Source organism: Sinohyriopsis cumingii, chromosome 16 (genome assembly GCF_028554795.1).
Source record: "Sinohyriopsis cumingii isolate HCF-2022 chromosome 16, ASM2855479v2, whole genome shotgun sequence".
Taxonomy (NCBI): domain Eukaryota; kingdom Metazoa; phylum Mollusca; class Bivalvia; order Unionida; family Unionidae; genus Sinohyriopsis; species Sinohyriopsis cumingii.
This window is the reverse complement of record NC_142976.1, coordinates 70,579,129-70,598,136: the sequence shown is the minus strand read 5'-3', so window position 1 is coordinate 70,598,136 and position 19,008 is coordinate 70,579,129. Positions and strand designations below refer to the sequence as shown.

Sequence of the window (19,008 nt, the reverse complement as noted above, 5' to 3'; positions counted from 1 at the left end):
TTATAAACATTACAGGCTGAGTTGTTGATGATAAAGCAGCAAGCTGATGATTTTCATGCTATTTTATGTCACTGGCACCTCCATACCCAATAGCGAAATCACAATTACACCATTTGCAAAATGCAAGGTTTTCTCTTTTACTAGATGTTTCACAAATATAAACAGGATGGCACAGTTGTTCTTCCTGTTCTGTTTTCTTTTCTTTTCTGGAGAAATTTCAGAATCTTCTGCTTTCCTTTTTGACATGATTAGAAGTTGAATACTAAGGATGATATTAAGTGATAGTGGCAACTGTTTGTGCAATCCAATATGGTGGTTAAAGACTGGCATGGTAGCCTCAAATTTGAATGAACCGATCATATTTTAGAACTTGAAGTCCCTATATCCATGTAATATATTTACTCTCAGAAAGGAACTAGATGCAGATTACAAAACGAAAATTGCAAGGAATTTTTTTTTAAATAATTAAAAAACGAATCTTTGAACAAGAAAAACATATAGCCATATTCAAGTCCAAAATACAGGACAAATACGGAAAAAAATGGGACACTTGGCAGCTATGTTGTACTGATTGTCTAACAAAAAAACAATGTGTAAACCAAATCACCATTGAATTTTACTTGGTTAAGGTGTTTCTGTGCCACTTTAATGGCTAAAAAAAAATCTAAGACAATTTGATACAATCACATTTCAGACATTCTATGATCGTCGTTCAGTTGGCCTAAGCATGTGACTGTCAAAACATTTCATTTGTCAGTCATGTCCAGCAAATACAATTCAGGATCCCTGAAATATTACCTCTAAGGCCTGCATTCTACCGAGGAGGGCTCTGTGTTCTGGATCTTGAATTTGCTCATTGAAATAATCAGCAAATGTTTTCTTGAAGCGCAACTTCATGCCATATTCTTCAGCTAATCTGAAATACAAATTTAAATGAATGAGAAAACTCCAATTTTTTAAAAATAATTTAATAGCTGGAGTATCAACATCTGGTCACTGTCAAATTATGCAAATGTGATGCATATCCAGAGCTCAGAAGACGAATGTACCAATAAATGTTCTTTAGTGTACATGCTACAGTGAGATAAATGCTGAACTAAATGCAAAATCCTAATGTAATCACGGGGTGTAAAAAGTCAGAGACTATGATTTACTTACCATATTTTCTTCTTGTTTTCAGACAACAACCATTCTTTTGCCCAAAATTTTGTCATTGCCTATAGTTTTCAAGTATCATTTATTACGACACATATGTACTTCTCCAATGATAAAGCAAGAAAGATACCAAATACTGTTTTTGGAAAGGAGAGACCATTCCTCCTCTTCCCCAAAATACCAAGTTGGAAATTGCCAAAGATTTACAATGGTTTCATGTTGTTTTCCTCTACTTTATCATTTTCATTTTAAGGATTCTAGCTAGTGTTCATTTTTAAAATTGTATAAAGCTTTTATTTCATTATTACATTTAAGAAATAAATCAAACCCATATCATTTGAAGTCAAATCTCTGCCAGAGTTCATAATGCAACAATACACCTTGGTAAAAGTTATTACATACATAATGTCATAATGTTACGATCATGTCATTTTGAGCTGTGCGGTAAACATTGGTGTTAAAAAAGCAGATTAACTTAAGACAAATCTGAATGCTGACTGGAAAATACGAAAAACTGTATATACCATCAAAACTAAAGAAAGAATCTTTATTAAGCACCCAATAAAAGGTAACTGAACAATATTTTCTGGTACACATCATTACATTGTGATATACTCTAAAGTTGTACTTTAAGACATCATCCAACTCACCTGGTAATTTCATGTGTTTCACGAATGAATTTATGATTTTGAGAAGAAAAAACAAATCTGAATAATTTTTATTTCTTGAAAAAATGTTAAAAGATAAAGTAACTAATGCTATTTATAAATTGGCATACATAATAAGGAGATTATTGCATGTCTAATGATATGTTTTACATGGGCTTGTTGTTTTGGCCATCCTGACTTGCAGGATTGTGAGTCAAAACAAATCGTCCACCTTAAATGTAAGAAAGTACACAAACAATAACCCATAAATATGCCCCTCCCTTGATAATTCGCACACAATGTGGGTCCAAAAACGTCAACCACACTATAAGCAAGGGCACATTACTAAGGAACCTAAAAAAACTAATATGAAGATGAAAATCAACAGTTGCAGGACAAAAAAAAAGGGGGGTAGCTGGTTATAATGTTGAATATTTGTTTCATAAGTGTTGAAATTAACTCTGAAGAAATATCTCTTTATAATGGTATAGTTGTTTTTTCATTATAAATTACCCTTTATTTCAAGATGAACTATACTGAAGAGATGGTTAAAAACAATATCCCATTCGGTTTCCGTACACTAAACATGTGTACCTCTAAACATATTGTGCTTTTGTGTTGAACTGGATACATTCAAGATTTGTGTGTGTGTGATTTGGATTTTTAACGTAGCTTTAACAATTTTTCAGTCATATCACTACGATGTCTGCAGTGTGGCAGTTTATTGTGATGTCTAGCACTGGGGCATCATGCTGCAGACACGTAACATGATGTACCACCCAGTCACATTATCCTGACACTGGGCCGACCAGTCCTAACACTAACCTCTTAATGCTGAGAGCCAAGCGAGGTAGCTGTAAGTACCATTTTTTAAAGTCTTTGGTATGACTTGGCCAGGGACTGAACCCACGACCTCCCACATCTGAGGCGGACGCTCTAACTACTAGTACACTGGAGCTGTCTGCATTCAAGATTGAAAGTTCTTTCAAAATTAAACAGGATTAATGTTTACATTCATTTTGAGAAACAACAACATTGAAACTCGTATTGTTTTCATTTCTTGATTCTTCTGTAGACTGATAGACAGACAAACACAGATATAATATAATTAGAGGAGAATGTAAAAAGATAAATTCACAAAGGTTATCATTACAAAATGTGGATCAATATTGAGACACGATAATGACCACAAGAGCTTATGCAGGTTGGAATTGGATGCCTTTAAACCATTTGTATCTCCCTTTTGATTAGATACAAAAAACATCATTATTGTGATTAATTTAATCGTTTTTTACACCACAACAGACATTCCCCAAGTTGTAGATCAAAATGGTCAGCACTTAATTACGTTCTCACAGAAGTGCTCATGGGTATCAATGTGATGGCTGATTGACTCTTTCGATGTTTTGTTATAAGAGAACAGGCCATAATTACACTGCTTACACTCAAAAAGAATTAAAGGTTAAAACATGAATTTCACCACACAAGACTCGTGTTTCTTTCTTTCATTGTTGCCACCTGTTAGTATTTACCAGAAATTTTGCATTGATCGTTATTTTGCTATTATTATTTACAGTGCTTACAAAAATATATTTCCAATAAAATCTAACAGGATATGTGATTTCCTATTAAACTATTAAATTTCATATTAATTCTAATATTGGGGGCACTAACTGCCATTTTTGATGTTCAAGATATGGTGCCAATTTTGGGGATATTTTCTTTTTTAAAAACAGGATCCAATGTAAACACCACATTATAAGTGGGTTTGCAAATTATCAAGGGAGCAGTGTATGCAGATGGTTAAATGCCATACTTAATTAGAACTGGAAAGAAGATGAGAAATTCTGGACAATCAACAACCCCTTCAAGGTGGAAATTATACTTGGCACCAAACAGGGGTATGTTCTCTTTATCTGGTAAGTCAAATGTCACTCTGTACACTTCATTCCCAAAGGACATGTCAGGGGACTCCCGGAGTCTGTGACTGAAAAATACAAATGAAAATAATTTAAAATCTCCACTGCCTGACTGCAACTATGAGGTATCCAGGGTTTTTCCAGGATGAAATTACTTTTGTCAAGGTTCACATATGACCATTACTGAATGGAATTAAAGAACATTATAGATTATAAAACATGCATTTTCTAAATCTAAACATGTTTCTCTTTCATGGCTCCCCAAAAACATCGAAGTCAGAAAAGCTGATCATGTACAAAACCATAAAATGTATCACACGAAACAAATTTGATTATATTCCTATAAATTGGCATGTAAAGTCATTTCAGTATATAGAACAAAAATTCTAATTTATTTTGCTGCATTATGCTACCAAGTGGGAACAACATAATGAACATAAATTATGTGTTGTTTGCTTTCAAGCCTTTAATTCTAAAGAATTCTATAGCAACATATAAATGTATCACATAGAAAGTAACATTTCCTATTACAGTATTTAAAAAAACAATAAATGCTAAAAATTTGGATCTGGTCTTGTAACAAAAAGAGTTTAACCCTAAATTTATCTGCACCAATAAAATCCCAAACAAGATTATTCAAACTACCTAATCTCCTTAAGATGATCTGGTTAAAATCTATCATTTAAAAAACATTTTCAAAGGGGTGGCTTTAAATTTTGACAAAAGACCTTCAAAATTATATACTGCTGTATAAACAAGGACTGAATTTTCTGTAAAATCAACTTGTCTTCTTGTAATTCATTAAACCAGTCCCCAAACAGGGGCTTGTACCATTTTTTAATATATAATACGAGGGACGAAAATTTCTCATTTCAGCTTTGAGATTCAACAATTTGGACTAAACATTTTACTTAAAACAAATAGCTGTCCATTTTCTAATCCAAGTTTCCTCCGAATATTCCCACCCCATTTTTCATATTTGGCCATTTAGGCTGGTGTGTGGGGTCATTGCAACTGCATATAGAAAATTTGGAATTTGCCACCACCATGCAGTAGTGACATATGCTAGTCGCTTACCAGTAGGCCTAGAGAATTTAAACTATGTTATATCAACTCATACCTGCATGAAATCCATAGGAAAATGATTTATTTTCTCAGAAATGGAAAGTATTATAATCATTATGTCGTTAATCAGATGACAGACAAGACAAAACTGCTGTAAACACCAGCAATCTGGCCAGTCTGATTTATCCAGCAGAGAGCACATATCAATGTGGTACTCACGTGATACAACAAAACTCCAAAAGATGTAACTGGAATATAATTTGGAGAATTTTGTGTTCTTTTGTTTTTGTATTCTTATGACAACCAGTATACGACTTTCTTGTAATATATACATTCATTCTTTTCTATAAAACATTTGAAAATATGAGTTGCTAGATTTGTGGTTTTATGCGACCAGCAATGCCAATTGCGAGTACATGTACCAGGTCACATTTCATCAACAACATAGTTTTATCTTGTCTTTCAGCAGATTAAAGACATAACAATTTTAATACTAACAATTTCTGAGAAAATAAGTCATTTTCATATCGATTTCATGCATGCATCACTCGATCTAATAACGTTTAAAGTTTGCTAGGCCATCCATTAGTGGCTACGCTTTGCCACCACTATGCTGGCTTCTTGTAATGCTAGACTGGTTTTCATACCTTCCATCTGAAGTAAGATATGAATATCGAACAGATTTTGAAAATAAAAGTCTACTACACAAATCTAATCCACTGGGCGTTTAGACTGACTCAGCATATATGTTTATTGCAAGCAACCAAATGACCGATACTGCACTCTCCGAATATTCTGGTTAGAACTCTATAAATTTAACTCATGATCAGTTTAGTTACAACTCAGTGACGTGATTGTTTCGGGTGTCAAGTGGTGAGGGAAAATTCCTGGGTTTTTCCCAACTTTCATCAATATTTACGAAATTCATGGACTTTTCACGGTTGGGAAAAAATTATCATTTCTCTCAACTTTTTCCTAGATTTCCCAGTAATGTGGTAACCCCGATGTGAAGCAGGTCATAGAGACTTACTTCTGCTCATGATGAGTAGTACCATTCAAGATGACTCAAGTTTCATGGCTATATGTGAGAGAAACTGAGCTAAATGCAAACATTTAACATAATTGCTGGGGTGTGAAAAGTGTATAGTTGTTCACTGTGACCTATGCTGACAGTGAGTAGTACCCTCTAAGAGGAATACACCCATCATGTTTATGTTGATGGTGAGTAGTACCCTCTAAGAGGAATACACCCATCATGTTTTTGTTGATGGTGAGTAGTACCCTATAAGAGGAATACACCCATCATGTTTATTTTGATGGTGAGTAGTACCCTCTAAGAGGAATACACCCATCATGTTTATGACAGTGAGTAGTACCCTCTAAGAGGAATACACCCATCATGTTTATGTTGACAGTGAGTAGTACCCTCTAAGAGGAATAAACCCATCATGTTTACGTTGATGGTGAGTAGCACTCTCTAAGAGGAATACACCCATCATGTTTATGACGACAGTGAGTAGTACCCTCTAAGAGGAATACACCCATCATGTTTATGACGACAGTGAGTAGCACCCTCTAAGAGGAATACACCCATCATGTTTATGACAGTGAGTAGTACCCTCTAAGAGGAATACACCCATCATGTTTATGTTGATGGTGAGTAGCACCCTCTAAGAGGAATACACCCATCATGTTTATGATGACAGTGAGTAGTACCCTCTAAGAGGAATACACCCATCATGTTTATGTTGATGGTGAGTAGTACCCTATAAGAGGAATACACCCATCATGTTTATTTTGATGGTGAGTAGCACCCTCTAAGAGGAATACACCCATCATGTTTATGTTGATGGTGAGTAGCACCCTCTAAGAGGAATACACCCATCATGTTTATGATGACAGTGAGTAGCACCCTCTAAGAGGAATACACCCATCATGTTTATGTTGATGGTGAGTAGCACCCTCTAAGAGGAATACACCCATCATGTTTATGACGACAGTGAGTAGTACCCTCGAAGAGGAATACACCCATCATGTTTATGTTGATGGTGAGTAGCACCCTCTAAGAGGAATACACCCATCATGTTTATGACGACAGTGAGTAGTACCCTCTAAGAGGAATACACCCATCATGTTTATGTTGATGGTGAGTAGCACCCTCTAAGAGGAATACACCCATCATGTTTATGACAGTGAGTAGTACCCTCTAAGAGGAATACACCCATCATGTTTATGTTGATGGTGAGTAGCACCCTCTAAGAGGAATACACCCATCATGTTTATGATGACAGTGAGTAGTACCCTTGAAGAGGAATACACCCATCATGTTTATGTTAATGGTGAATAGTACCCTCTTAGAAGAATACACCCATCAGGTTTATGATGACAGTGAGTAGCACCCTCTAAGAGGAATACACCCATCATGTTTATGTTGATGGTGAGTAGTACCCTCAAAGAGGTATACACCCATCATGTTTATGTTGATGGTGAGTAGCACCCTCTAAGAGGAATACACCCATCATGTTTATGTCAACAGTGAGTAGTACCCACTAAGAGGAATACACCCATCATGTTTATGACGACAGTGAGTAGTACCCTCTAAGAGGAATACACCCATCATGTTTATGTTGATGGTGAGTAGTACCCTTTAAGAAGAATACACCCATCATGTTTATGACGACAGTGAGTAGCACCCTCTAAGAGGAATACACCCATCATGTTTATGACGACAGTGAGTAGCACCCTCTAAGAGGAATACACCCATCATGTTTATGACGACAGTGAGTAGCACCCTCTAAGAGGAATATACCCATCATGTTTATGTTGATGGTGAGTAGCACCCTCTAAGAGGAATACACCCATCATGTTTATGTTGATGGTGAGTAGCACCCTCTAAGAGGAATACACCCATCATGTTTATGTTGATGGTGAGTAGCACCCTCTAAGAGGAATATACCCATCATGTTTATGACAACAGTGAGTAGCACCCTCTAAGAGGAATACACCCATCATGTTTATGACGACAGTGAGTAGCACCCTCTAAGAGGAATACACCCATCATGTTTATGACAGTGAGTAGTACCCTCTAAGAGGAATACACCCATCATGTTTATGTTGATGGTGAGTAGCACCCTCTAAGAGGAATACACCCATCATGTTTATGACAGTGAGTAGTACCCTTGAAGAGGAATACACCCATCATGTTTATGTTGATGGTGAGTAGCACCCTCTAAGAGGAATACACCCATCATGTTTATGACGACAGTGAGTAGCACCCTCTAAGAGGAATACACCAATCATGTTTATGTTGATGGTGAGTAGTACCTTCTAAGAGGAATACACCCATCATGTTTATGATGACAGTGAGTAGTACCCTTGAAGAGGAATACACCCATCATGTTTATGTTAATGGTGAATAGTACCCTCTAAGAAGAATACACCCATCATGTTTATGATGACAGTGAGTAGCACCCTCTAACAGGAATACACCCATCATGTTTATGTTGATGGTGAGTAGTACCCTCAAAGAGGTATACACCCATCATGTTTATGTTGATGGTGAGTAGCACCCTCTAAGAGGAATACACCCATCATGTTTATGTCAACAGTGAGTAGTACCCACTAAGAGGAATACACCCATCATGTTTATGACGACAGTGAGTAGTACCCTCTAAGAGGAATACACCCATCATGTTTATGTTGATGGTGAGTAGTACCCTTTAAGAAGAATACACCCATCATGTTTATGACGACAGTGAGTAGCACCCTCTAAGAGGAATACACCCATCATGTTTATGACGACAGTGAGTAGCACCCTCTAAGAGGAATACACCCATCATGTTTATGATGACAGTGAGTAGCACCCTCTAAGAGGAATATACCCATCATGTTTATGTTGATGGTGAGTAGCACCCTCTAAGAGGAATACACCCATCATGTTTATGTTGATGGTGAGTAGCACCCTCTAAGAGGAATACACCCATCATGTTTATGTTGATGGTGAGTAGCACCCTCTAAGAGGAATACACCCATCATGTTTATGACGACAGTGAGTAGCACCCTCTAAGAGGAATACACCCATCATGTTTATGACGACAGTGAGTAGCACCCTCTAAGAGGAATACACCCATCATGTTTATGACAGTGAGTAGTACCCTCTAAGAGGAATACACCCATCATGTTTATGTTGATGGTGAGTAGCACCCTCTAAGAGGAATACACCCATCATGTTTATGACAGTGAGTAGTACCCTCGAAGAGGAATACACCCATCATGTTTATGTTGATGGTGAGTAGCACCCTCTAAGAGGAATACACCCATCATGTTTATGACGACAGTGAGTAGCACCCTCTAAGAGGAATACACCAATCATGTTTATGTTGATGGTGAGTAGTACCTTCTAAGAGGAATACACCCATCATGTTTATGATGACAGTGAGTAGTACCCTTGAAGAGGAATACAGCCATCATGTTTATGTCAACAGTGAGTAGCACCCTCTAAGAGGAATACAGCCATCATGTTTATGTCAACAGTGAGTAGCATCCTCTAAGAGGAATACACCCATCATGTTTATGTTGATGGTGATTAGCACCCTCTAAGAGGAATACACCCATCATGTTTCATGCCCATACATAATGATGGTGTCAAAGAAACTAAACTAAATGCAAAAATTTAACACTGGTGCCAAAGACAATTATGGCAACAATGCTACTGGAATAGTAATCCCTAATGAAAATTGAAACAGACACTAACTGCTTGATTTAATTTTGAATTATGACTAAGATGTACTAAAACTATAGAGTGTATCACCTGGGTTTTTGCAATATGCATCATTTCATAATAATAAGGTCACAATATAATCTATACTGTGATACAATACAACCAAATTTAACGTTTGATTATTACCAGATAAAATGAATTAAATTATTGACCAGGTCAACTTTACTGCTTTTACCTAGGAGGTCATGAAGAAGCTAACACAAAATCTGCAGAAATGGAAAACACTAACGAAATAATAAAAAGCAAATTTCAGCGTTAATTTGTGGATCTTCTAATCCAGACTTGCCAACCCCAACGAGAGTCCTCGAGGGAGATTTTAATTATTTCAGGGAGGATTTCATCAAGGGTGAAACATGTTGAACAGGTTTACAAAAAGTGAATGATTTTGAAATAAACATATACTAATTCAATTCTAAAATGGTTTATTTTTAGATAATAAACAACAATATATAAATAACAGACTGAACAAAACTTAACAGTGAAACCCAGTAAAAGGTGCTTCAGCTTTGGTCCCAGCTTCTTTAAGGGATGAATCCACAAGTTTAAAAATATGTGACACATCCTGGGTGTTTCTCTTTGTCTGTACAGATGTTAAGTGCCTGTGAAATAAAGTACATGAAATTTAAAATACTGACTCAGAAACAAAAAAACAAAATATAAATTGCATTCATTCGCAAAAATGAATTGCAATTCATGTTTCTTACTTTTTATTAAAACTTCAGGCACAATTAAGTATTTGTTTCTCTTCCCAATCTTACTATATATCTTAGGCAAGTAGGTGTTCTCAGGAAAGCGCTGATAAATCTAAATTGTTAAAGTACATTTTCGGGTTTATGGGCCATCCATTTAGTACATATGCAAAAATCTGGCAAATCTTGGCCCCTCCCATCTCCCTGTACACAGGCATACTTTTTTTATAAAAAAACCCAAGTTACATAGAACAGCCTATATTTAATCCATGCAGAAACGATCAAGGATTAATAATATTAATGTGTTTCATAAAACAGATAGACACCGACGTTGAATGTCTGGCTGCATCAAAGAAATAAGCCACGTAACCTTAAAAAGCTTGTCTAGGGTCCACTAAAATTCACCTCTCCCCGTTTATACGTACATAAATTATCAGCAGACCCATCCCCATATGCAAGCATATGCATTTGGGTTACCCCCTCCCTCTCCATGCATACATACTAAATGGACAGCCCCTTATGGCTAAATAATACTAATAATAATAATAATAATGAAGTCTTAGTATTTGTATTATCTGCAGATGTATCAATTCAACTGTCGTTCATTCAACTGTACCTGATTTAACCGATCTATCAGTGTATCCTAATTTCGCTAAAGATAATCATAATTTTAATGCTGGCACTCAAATTACAATTTGCAGTATACATTTATGGCCATAAAAATAAACAGTAAGATTAAAAACTTACTTTTGTGACTGGAGATGTTGACGACAATCATCGCGCCCGCCACTGGCAACAATGAAACATGAATTGCACGTCTTGCAAAATGCTCTGTGTTTATCACTACCACGAGCCAGGCATGGAAATTCCAGGCTATAAGAAGCTTGGAAAGAAGTTATATATTTTTTTGACTTTCCAACTTCATCCCGAATCTCCCTTTCTTTTAGACATCGTAGAACATAAGGATTCAAGTTTGTGTGCTTTTCAAAGAACTTCTGCACACTTCCGGTCTTACACATTGAGGAATTTCCAAAACATTTTTGCGTTAAACGAAACAAATTTTTTCCAATATTTTTGACGAAACAATTTTTTTCCAGGAGAAAAAAATAATGCAGGAGCGCAGGAGGTGCGGTTGAATTCAGTGAATCTCCTGCAAAAAACGGGAGGGTTGGCATGTCTGTTCTAATCACAGAAAAGTGTAACAATTCAATAAGATGCCCCCATTGGCCTGAGATCGCTCACCTGGCTGATATATGCCAAACAGTCAAATGTAAGAGCTTCTGGCCAACAAATATGTGTCAGCAAGATGCTTTCTTTTTGAATTTCTTTCTTTATTGCATTGGCTAACAATTGTTTCAAGGTTTCTTTAGCTTTTGCATCTTCACCAATACCTGATAGTATGTCAACATTGTTTGACCAATAATGAAAGTCCCCCATATCAGTACACCAAAAATTTCAAATTTGATCATATTCTGTTCAGCATGGTTTTTAAAAAATAAAGTTGAATATTTGATTATAATTTATACTGTTAGTGGTGCATTGGGATAGTTGATTTCAATCTGATGCCTTTATAACAAAATGCTATCTCTTATTTAATAAAAATTATGTTTATCAGTTTTTGAGAAATGTAGGAAGGCAGGGATGTGAAGATGTGAAGTTACACCTAGAAGTCTATGATGATTGACTAGTCATAGGGCCTTATCCACAACTGAGGCTGTCATCTCATTAAATTTACTTAACAACTGATTATCAGTTGAAAATTGAAACTTACAGCTCTTATGGATACCAAATGGATCCAGGAGTAGAAACCCAGGATTTTGTCATTTTTACACCCTCATGACTGTGCCTTCCTTAGATAGGTATATACTTCTTCACTTAGGTTAACAGAAACAGTAACCTCCCTCAAAACAGAATGGGCCCAAATGGTGTCTGTGATATCCATCCAAATCTCTGAAAAGACAGCCAATCCAGCAGTTACTGGAACACTGGGAAGAAGGGCTGCCTAAGAGAATGCAAATCCCCAGGGATGATTACCTCCCTCCTGGGAGAGGAGCACAAAGTCTTTTCCCCCTGGCCATGACCTCCTTGTCTAGCAAAAGATGGACAGGACAGTTTTGAACTGAGCCAGCCTGTGAAATGGTTGAGGATGGAACTGACTGAAAAATTTGGTTGATTAGGTTGGTCATTCTTCTTGGCTGGTTTTGATGGACCCAGAGTCACAGCCAGAGATCAATATGGCTTGACCGTCGAATGATGACATGCAATGTAAGGGATGAGACCACAGATGAGCATTTTCACACTGAGTGGTGCAGTCCTCAACAGGTTCTTACTGTGGTCCAGCAAGACCTTGAACATCTCCAAGGCTGCATCTCTGCAGGGGCCTTTACAAAAAGCACAATCCACAAAGACAGCACATGTCTGGACATCTGAGCCACAGTCTCTAGCAACTACTTAAGTGCAGCTGGAGACAACTATTACTCCTTAAAGTGATGGATGGAGGCCTCCATGAAGAGATCAGTATGAGAGGTTATCATCACTCAGATGTATGCCTTAAGTTCCAAGGCTGTCACAGCCAATACCCCTACATGATACACCCATGTCCAATGGGCCAAGCACAGGAGTGTGCCCAATAACTGGAGGCATACATTGATGTCTGGAGCGAAGCTAACCATCCCTTCTTCCTGGAGAACTCTTGGCCTCAGGAAAAATTTAGCTTCTGAACCATTGCTGAGTGAGGAAGCCGCAGAAGATCTGAACTGAATGTTAAATGGCCCCAGAAAGTCTACTGAGTTTGGAGAATCATAGTGTCCTCAAGCCCTGATGACTTTGGACAGAGATCTGGTGGGGAAGAAAGTGGTAAACTTAATAAACTACCTTATCAAAGAACCTGGTTTCATTCTCCTCTAACATCTCACCTGACAGATGGGAAGGGGCAGGGGAACCAAAAGGAGCAGAAGAACCTGCTGCAGCCAGCTCCTCTGGCAACTCAATAAAGTCTGCTAGGATGGAAAGGATATCATCATACGAAGTCTTTTTCAAGCCTTTTCAATTTTTCAGTATCACTCACTGTAACCACTCATGTGAGGTATTTAGACTAAGCGAAACAGCTGTCCTTCAAGTTGAATAAATCACTGATCCCTTCTTGACAGCCTTGTATGAGAGTGCCAGGTTGACACACTACTGGGTTGTGGAGATCCCCAAATTATATGAGGATTAAATGTGAATACAGGAAGGGGCAATTCTGACCCAATCTCCTTTCTTTGATGGACAAGCAAAGCCAGATGGTTATAAACTTCATGAACTACCTTGTCAAACAATTAAGTTTCCAATTCCCATAGGAATTGGATGATATTATAGAGAAAGGGTGGTATCAACAATAACCATATACCCGGCATGCCAATCAAAATCCAGTCTTTCAACTTAAGCCCATTAACTAGTAACTGCCTGGTGCCCTGAACCCAGCATACCAAATGACTGGTGCCCCACCTGGTGACAGAGATCTGACAAGCGAACCCAACTACACTGATTACAGGTACTCAACCTACCTTGATAAGGTGCCACTCATCCCTGTCATGAAAGGGTGCTGCTCATCCGTTCCAGAAAGGTGCACTCGCCTTCAGGTTTTTTCCCTGCCAAGGATCTATCCCTTACTGGCACTGACAGCATCAGATTGAGTATTAGGAATCCTGGCCTTTTGGCTCTTGGTTCCTGCTACAAAGAAGTAGACTTCCCTAACACAGAAAGTGATCCAGACCCATCCTGGAAATGGAAGGGTTCATCCTAAAATGAAAAGGTGGGAAAGGGGTCTTCCTTCTTCTTCCTTTAAGTGAGGCAACTTGCTGCCAAGTCCCACACATCATTTGACCAAAGGCAACAAAATGGATATCAATTTTTATGTGCACAACCCATATACAACAGGAGGGTGGATTGAGTATATAACAGAGCCTTCTTGTAATATTCTTACCTGCACCTTCAGAAACATTATGTTGCTGAAATGCAATCCAATAAAAACAACACAACCAGAACTAGAAAAGGATAGATGATACTGAACCTGATACTGGTATGAAACTGTGCAAAGACTGGGGAGAAAATAACTCTATAAATAGAAAAAAGGCAATGAATGACCAAAAATATGTCTAACAACAACAACGAAGGTTAAATTCATATTCTGTATGTTGGCTATGACTGGGATTATGTTATTTTCAATACTGGGCCTCCAATGACTAATTGGAGGAAGGAATATTAGTTTGGACTATTGACTCTTCATCCTAGAAAATGAAAACCAACGCAAGAGTAGCTGGTAATATATTACTCTTACTTAATAAGTTGCTTAAATGTTTTTCTATTTTTAGCAACAGTGACCATATTCGAATCAGACTGGCATCATTTCTATGAAACTGAAAGAACTCATCGCCAGAAAGCAATATGTAACATTGTCAAATTCAATTAAGCATTTTCTGAGAAAAAGTCATTTAAAATTTTCTCTACCATTAGTAATGGAACCCATAATTGATAGCAGATCAGCATAATTTGTGTTGTTTCAGGAAAAACATTCCGACCATGTGCATTAAATATTAGAAATTTAAGGCAAGGGAAGATATACACAAGTCATGTTTAGCATATACCAAATGTACTTCTACACAATGTTGTCTGAGGAAGTCTGGACTGCAGTATTATAGAAAGCAGCTAAGAGAAAAATAAGAGAAAAGATGAGTTTTCATCTTTTGAGTAGGTTGGATTTGGGAGGTAGCATGAGTTTTCATCTTTTGAGTCGGCTGAATTTGGAAGGTAGTATATTTATATCCCCAACTTAACGTGATTAGGGAACGTATCTGAAGGAGAAATTAAGTCCAGGCCGGACAAAAAGTATACAACACAGTGATTTGACTGGCTAAAATGTAAGACTAACTTAAAATGAGCCAATAAAATGTCTTAAGTCTAGATCTAATTTTGTGAGAGTATGTTGCTGAAATTCTGGTGCGACTATTGTGGGTCTTAAAGCAAATTAAATAGAGTTTGCTCATGTGGCAATCTGTCACAAGTGCCTTTATAATTGTATGGCACAAACTTACACAAGTTCTTGCGCATGTGGTGTGCTTCCTATGAAATAGCCCCCTAGTTTGAGATTCTCCACTGCATTCTGTAGCATCATCTGAGCCTGGGGAAGGCTTTCAAAGCAATAGTGGAATGAAAACTGGCAGCTGCAGAGATCAAGCTTCATATCTGGGTCCTTGTACACCTCTCTCAGTCTTACCTGTCAACAGAAACAAGAAATCTGCAGTGAGCAGCATACTGGCATAACTATCGCGGCTACCACATGTACTCGCTTATAAATCGAGTCCAACTGTAAACTGCATAGACACAGATCTGCCATCACATAATGAGCCATCAGATCCATGTCTGTGCAGTTTGTTAGGAGTAGTCAGTAGAACAAACAAAATAGACCCTGATCTCCAGGCAGATTATGCTATGACAGATCAATTTCTTTGTTGGATTCAATTTGAATTAACTTGAAAGTGAGTACATACGGTTAATAGACCCTGATCTCCAGGCAGATTATGCTATGACAGATCAAGGTCTTTGTTAGTTGCAATTTGAATTAACTTGAAAGTGAGTACATATGGTTAATAGACCCTGATCTCCAAGCAGATTATGCTATGACAGATCAAGGTCTTTGCTGTTTGCAATTTGACTTAACTTGAAAGTGAGTACGTACGGTACTTACATTGGAAAGCCATGATGGCTAAGCCAGTAAACACCAAATGAAACCAAACCTTAAGAATTTATAATTCAACCCAACCACTCTCTTCTTTCATTCACAGGGAATGGGATCACAAGATAAATCAGTCAAGCTCATGCATATATTGTTATCATAACCATAGATACAGTTGTTGTTGTTGTTGTAGGGTTTAACGCCATTTTTCAGCACACGATAGGCTATACATGGTGGCCAGTATTAATGGTGGAGGAAGAACCCGGGAAATCCCCGGAAAGAACCACCGACAATCGAGAAGCTACTGGCAAGCTTTCTCACATACCCACATTGGCCGAATCCAAGACTCGAACCTACGCAGACAGAGGTGAGATGGCAGTGATCCATAATGGAGAGCGCTTTAGACCACTCGACCACTCGGGGCCCCACCATAGATACAGAGTCTCAAGCTTATAAGTGTAGGTAAGATTACAAAATTGTATGCACACCTGAGGCAACCATTGCATAAATTACCTGAATCACACTACCCTGCTTTTTGTTTAAGAAACATAAATATTGATGAGATTGGAATAGAATTAGCTGTCTCTGTTCTGACAGCTCAAAGGGTTTATTTCTCCGAGTGTAATATTTCATGGATAATAAAAATAATAATACATAAATAATATCACAAAACCTAAAATTATATAAGAACCCTTAAAATCTATGTAATTAGATAAATGAAATAAATAGGAATCATCAACTGGAAAAAGCTAATACAATGCTATTAAGAGATTCATTGTAAATATGATTGTAATAAATCATATTAATTGTACTCTGATATGCTACTGGAAAAATTATTGTGGTTGAGAAATATTTCAGCATGAAAATCATAGTGAATGATGTCAAATGGATTAATGTAAGATAAATAATAAAAAAGAAATGTGATAAAAAAATTATAAGTTGCCAAATAATTAGAACCATTTAGGTTCCAACTTGAAAGAAGTTTCCATGTCACAGGTGATTCTGCTGAGGTTTAAGTTAGCATACTTTAGTACAATCTGCTGTTATGAATTCTGCAGTGAACACTTGATCCTTGTGTCTCTCTCTGCTCAACATCTCTTTGTATCGTACTTCTGACTGCTCTACAGATGTTCCTGCAATGTCTGCAAACAAATAAGGTCATATTATATAATCCTTGACTCATGATGCAAGGACAAACATCAAGGACAAATAAAGTCCAATCATAACTCATGATGCAAGGACAAACATCAAGGACAAATAACGTCCAATCATATAACTCATGAAGCAAGGACAGACATCATGGACAAATCAAGTCCAATTACATAACTCATGATGCAAGGACAAACTTCTAAGTCAAACTGGGACCAAAACTATGTCAATTTTGTATGGAGAAAAGTTGAAAATCAGGCTTGAACTGTCGTTTTATATTAAAACTTGTACTAACTTTGGTATTGATTCATTAAATTCTAAAAAGAAACAAAATGTGTGATTCATAGGACATGCAGACATGTAGATAGACAGACATGGGTAACATTACATAGCTCTCAAGAGAACATAAAAGACTAAAACCAACTTTAATCTTAAGAAAAGGAAACAGGAATTCCCTTAACTTATGAGCTAGGATGATATTTAATACAGTTATAAATCATAGAATGATACTGATCAAATATGGAACGAATGGTCAAATGGATGCATTCGAAATTAAACTGTCCATTCTGATTTTACAAATATTAATTCAGAAAACTGTTCAATCGAACAATGATACCTTTACAGAAAGAAGACAAAGTGAGACATAAAATCAAGATGTCCCAAGATACCAAGGGGGTCAGAATGCCAATGAATCATTTCATTGTGGAGGGGGTGAAACAAGGGATTTATCATGTAAAGTTATAAAGCATATCATGGTAATGACCATACATACACTGGTCACTCACAATAGGGCACAATAGTATCAGGTGGTCCATAAGAATATAACACTAGAAGTTTGGAAACTCATTAAAATATCACATTTTTAGTACCACATGATGAAATATATCCAGTAATAAGGTAGGAAAAGAAAATATCCTCTATTTATCAACAGCAAAATCATGCAAATTTTGGCAAGATTTTGTCTAATAAATGATAATAACTATAGCCTGAGTCCTATTTTATCCATGTACAACAAGTGGATTTTTTCCCCACAATTATGGTATAAATAACTTTCAGGAACTCTTAAAGATTTTCCCTTCAAAATCTCGTCAAATGACATGCAACTGCATAAAATGAAAAGTTGCAAAAATAAAACACTCACCTGTACAAACGAGTTTAGCAATGCCTCCTTTTTTCCATTTCAGAAGATCCCCACCTTTTCCTGAACAAAGGTCCAGGACAGCTATTCCTTTATGGCCTCTTTCCTTTTTTAAGGTCTGAAGGGTCTCCCCTAAAAATATAAACATATCATCCCCATGGAAATAAATAATGCACCTCATATCACTTAGTCTTTTGACATAATAACTGCTAGGATAATTAGGATCCTTATTTGACACAGATGAAAACAAGTACCAATGAGATCAAATGATGAACTTTATTTGACACAGATGAAAACAAGTACCAATGAGATCAAATGATGAACTTGGGCATAAAAAAGAACAAGCTGAGGGAAACAAACTGTGGATAAGACTATAACTGATATTCCTTTCTTGCATTATTTGTTACCATAGAGACGATGGTAATATACATCTAGAAATCTACAGCCCAACGGGAGGTGTTCAAGCCACTAAACTCATAAATGAATAAAGCAGTGCAGACTTACATGGGTCCAACAGGTAGGCAGAAGTAAGTTTAATCTACTCTAAGCATGATGATTGTTGTTGTTGTAGGGTTTAACGCCATTTTTCAGCACACGATAGGCTATACATAGCGGCCAGTATTAATGGTGGAGGAAGAACCCGGGAAATCCCCGGAAAGAACCACTGACCCTCGAGAAGCTACTGGCCAGATTTCTCACATACCCACATTGGCCGAATCCGAGACTTGAACCCACGCAGACAGAGGTGAGTTG

At 37.1% G+C, this 19,008-nt stretch overlaps 1 protein-coding gene across 1 annotated transcript in view; it reads right to left on the bottom strand.

Annotated features, from left to right (window-relative positions):
* LOC149780743 (mRNA cap guanine-N(7) methyltransferase-like) overlaps positions 1 to 19,008 on the bottom strand; it is a 46,898-nt gene that overhangs the window by 14,889 nt on the left and 13,001 nt on the right. The window contains exons 4-8 of the mRNA XM_089937805.1: positions 18,259 to 18,387; positions 16,995 to 17,110; positions 15,328 to 15,509; positions 3,619 to 3,789; positions 799 to 916 (exon numbers count right to left, since the gene is read on the bottom strand). Of these exons, the coding sequence (XP_089793931.1) occupies positions 799 to 916; positions 3,619 to 3,789; positions 15,328 to 15,509; positions 16,995 to 17,110; positions 18,259 to 18,387 (716 nt within the window). The remainder of the gene's footprint in view (positions 1 to 798; positions 917 to 3,618; positions 3,790 to 15,327; positions 15,510 to 16,994; positions 17,111 to 18,258; positions 18,388 to 19,008) is intronic.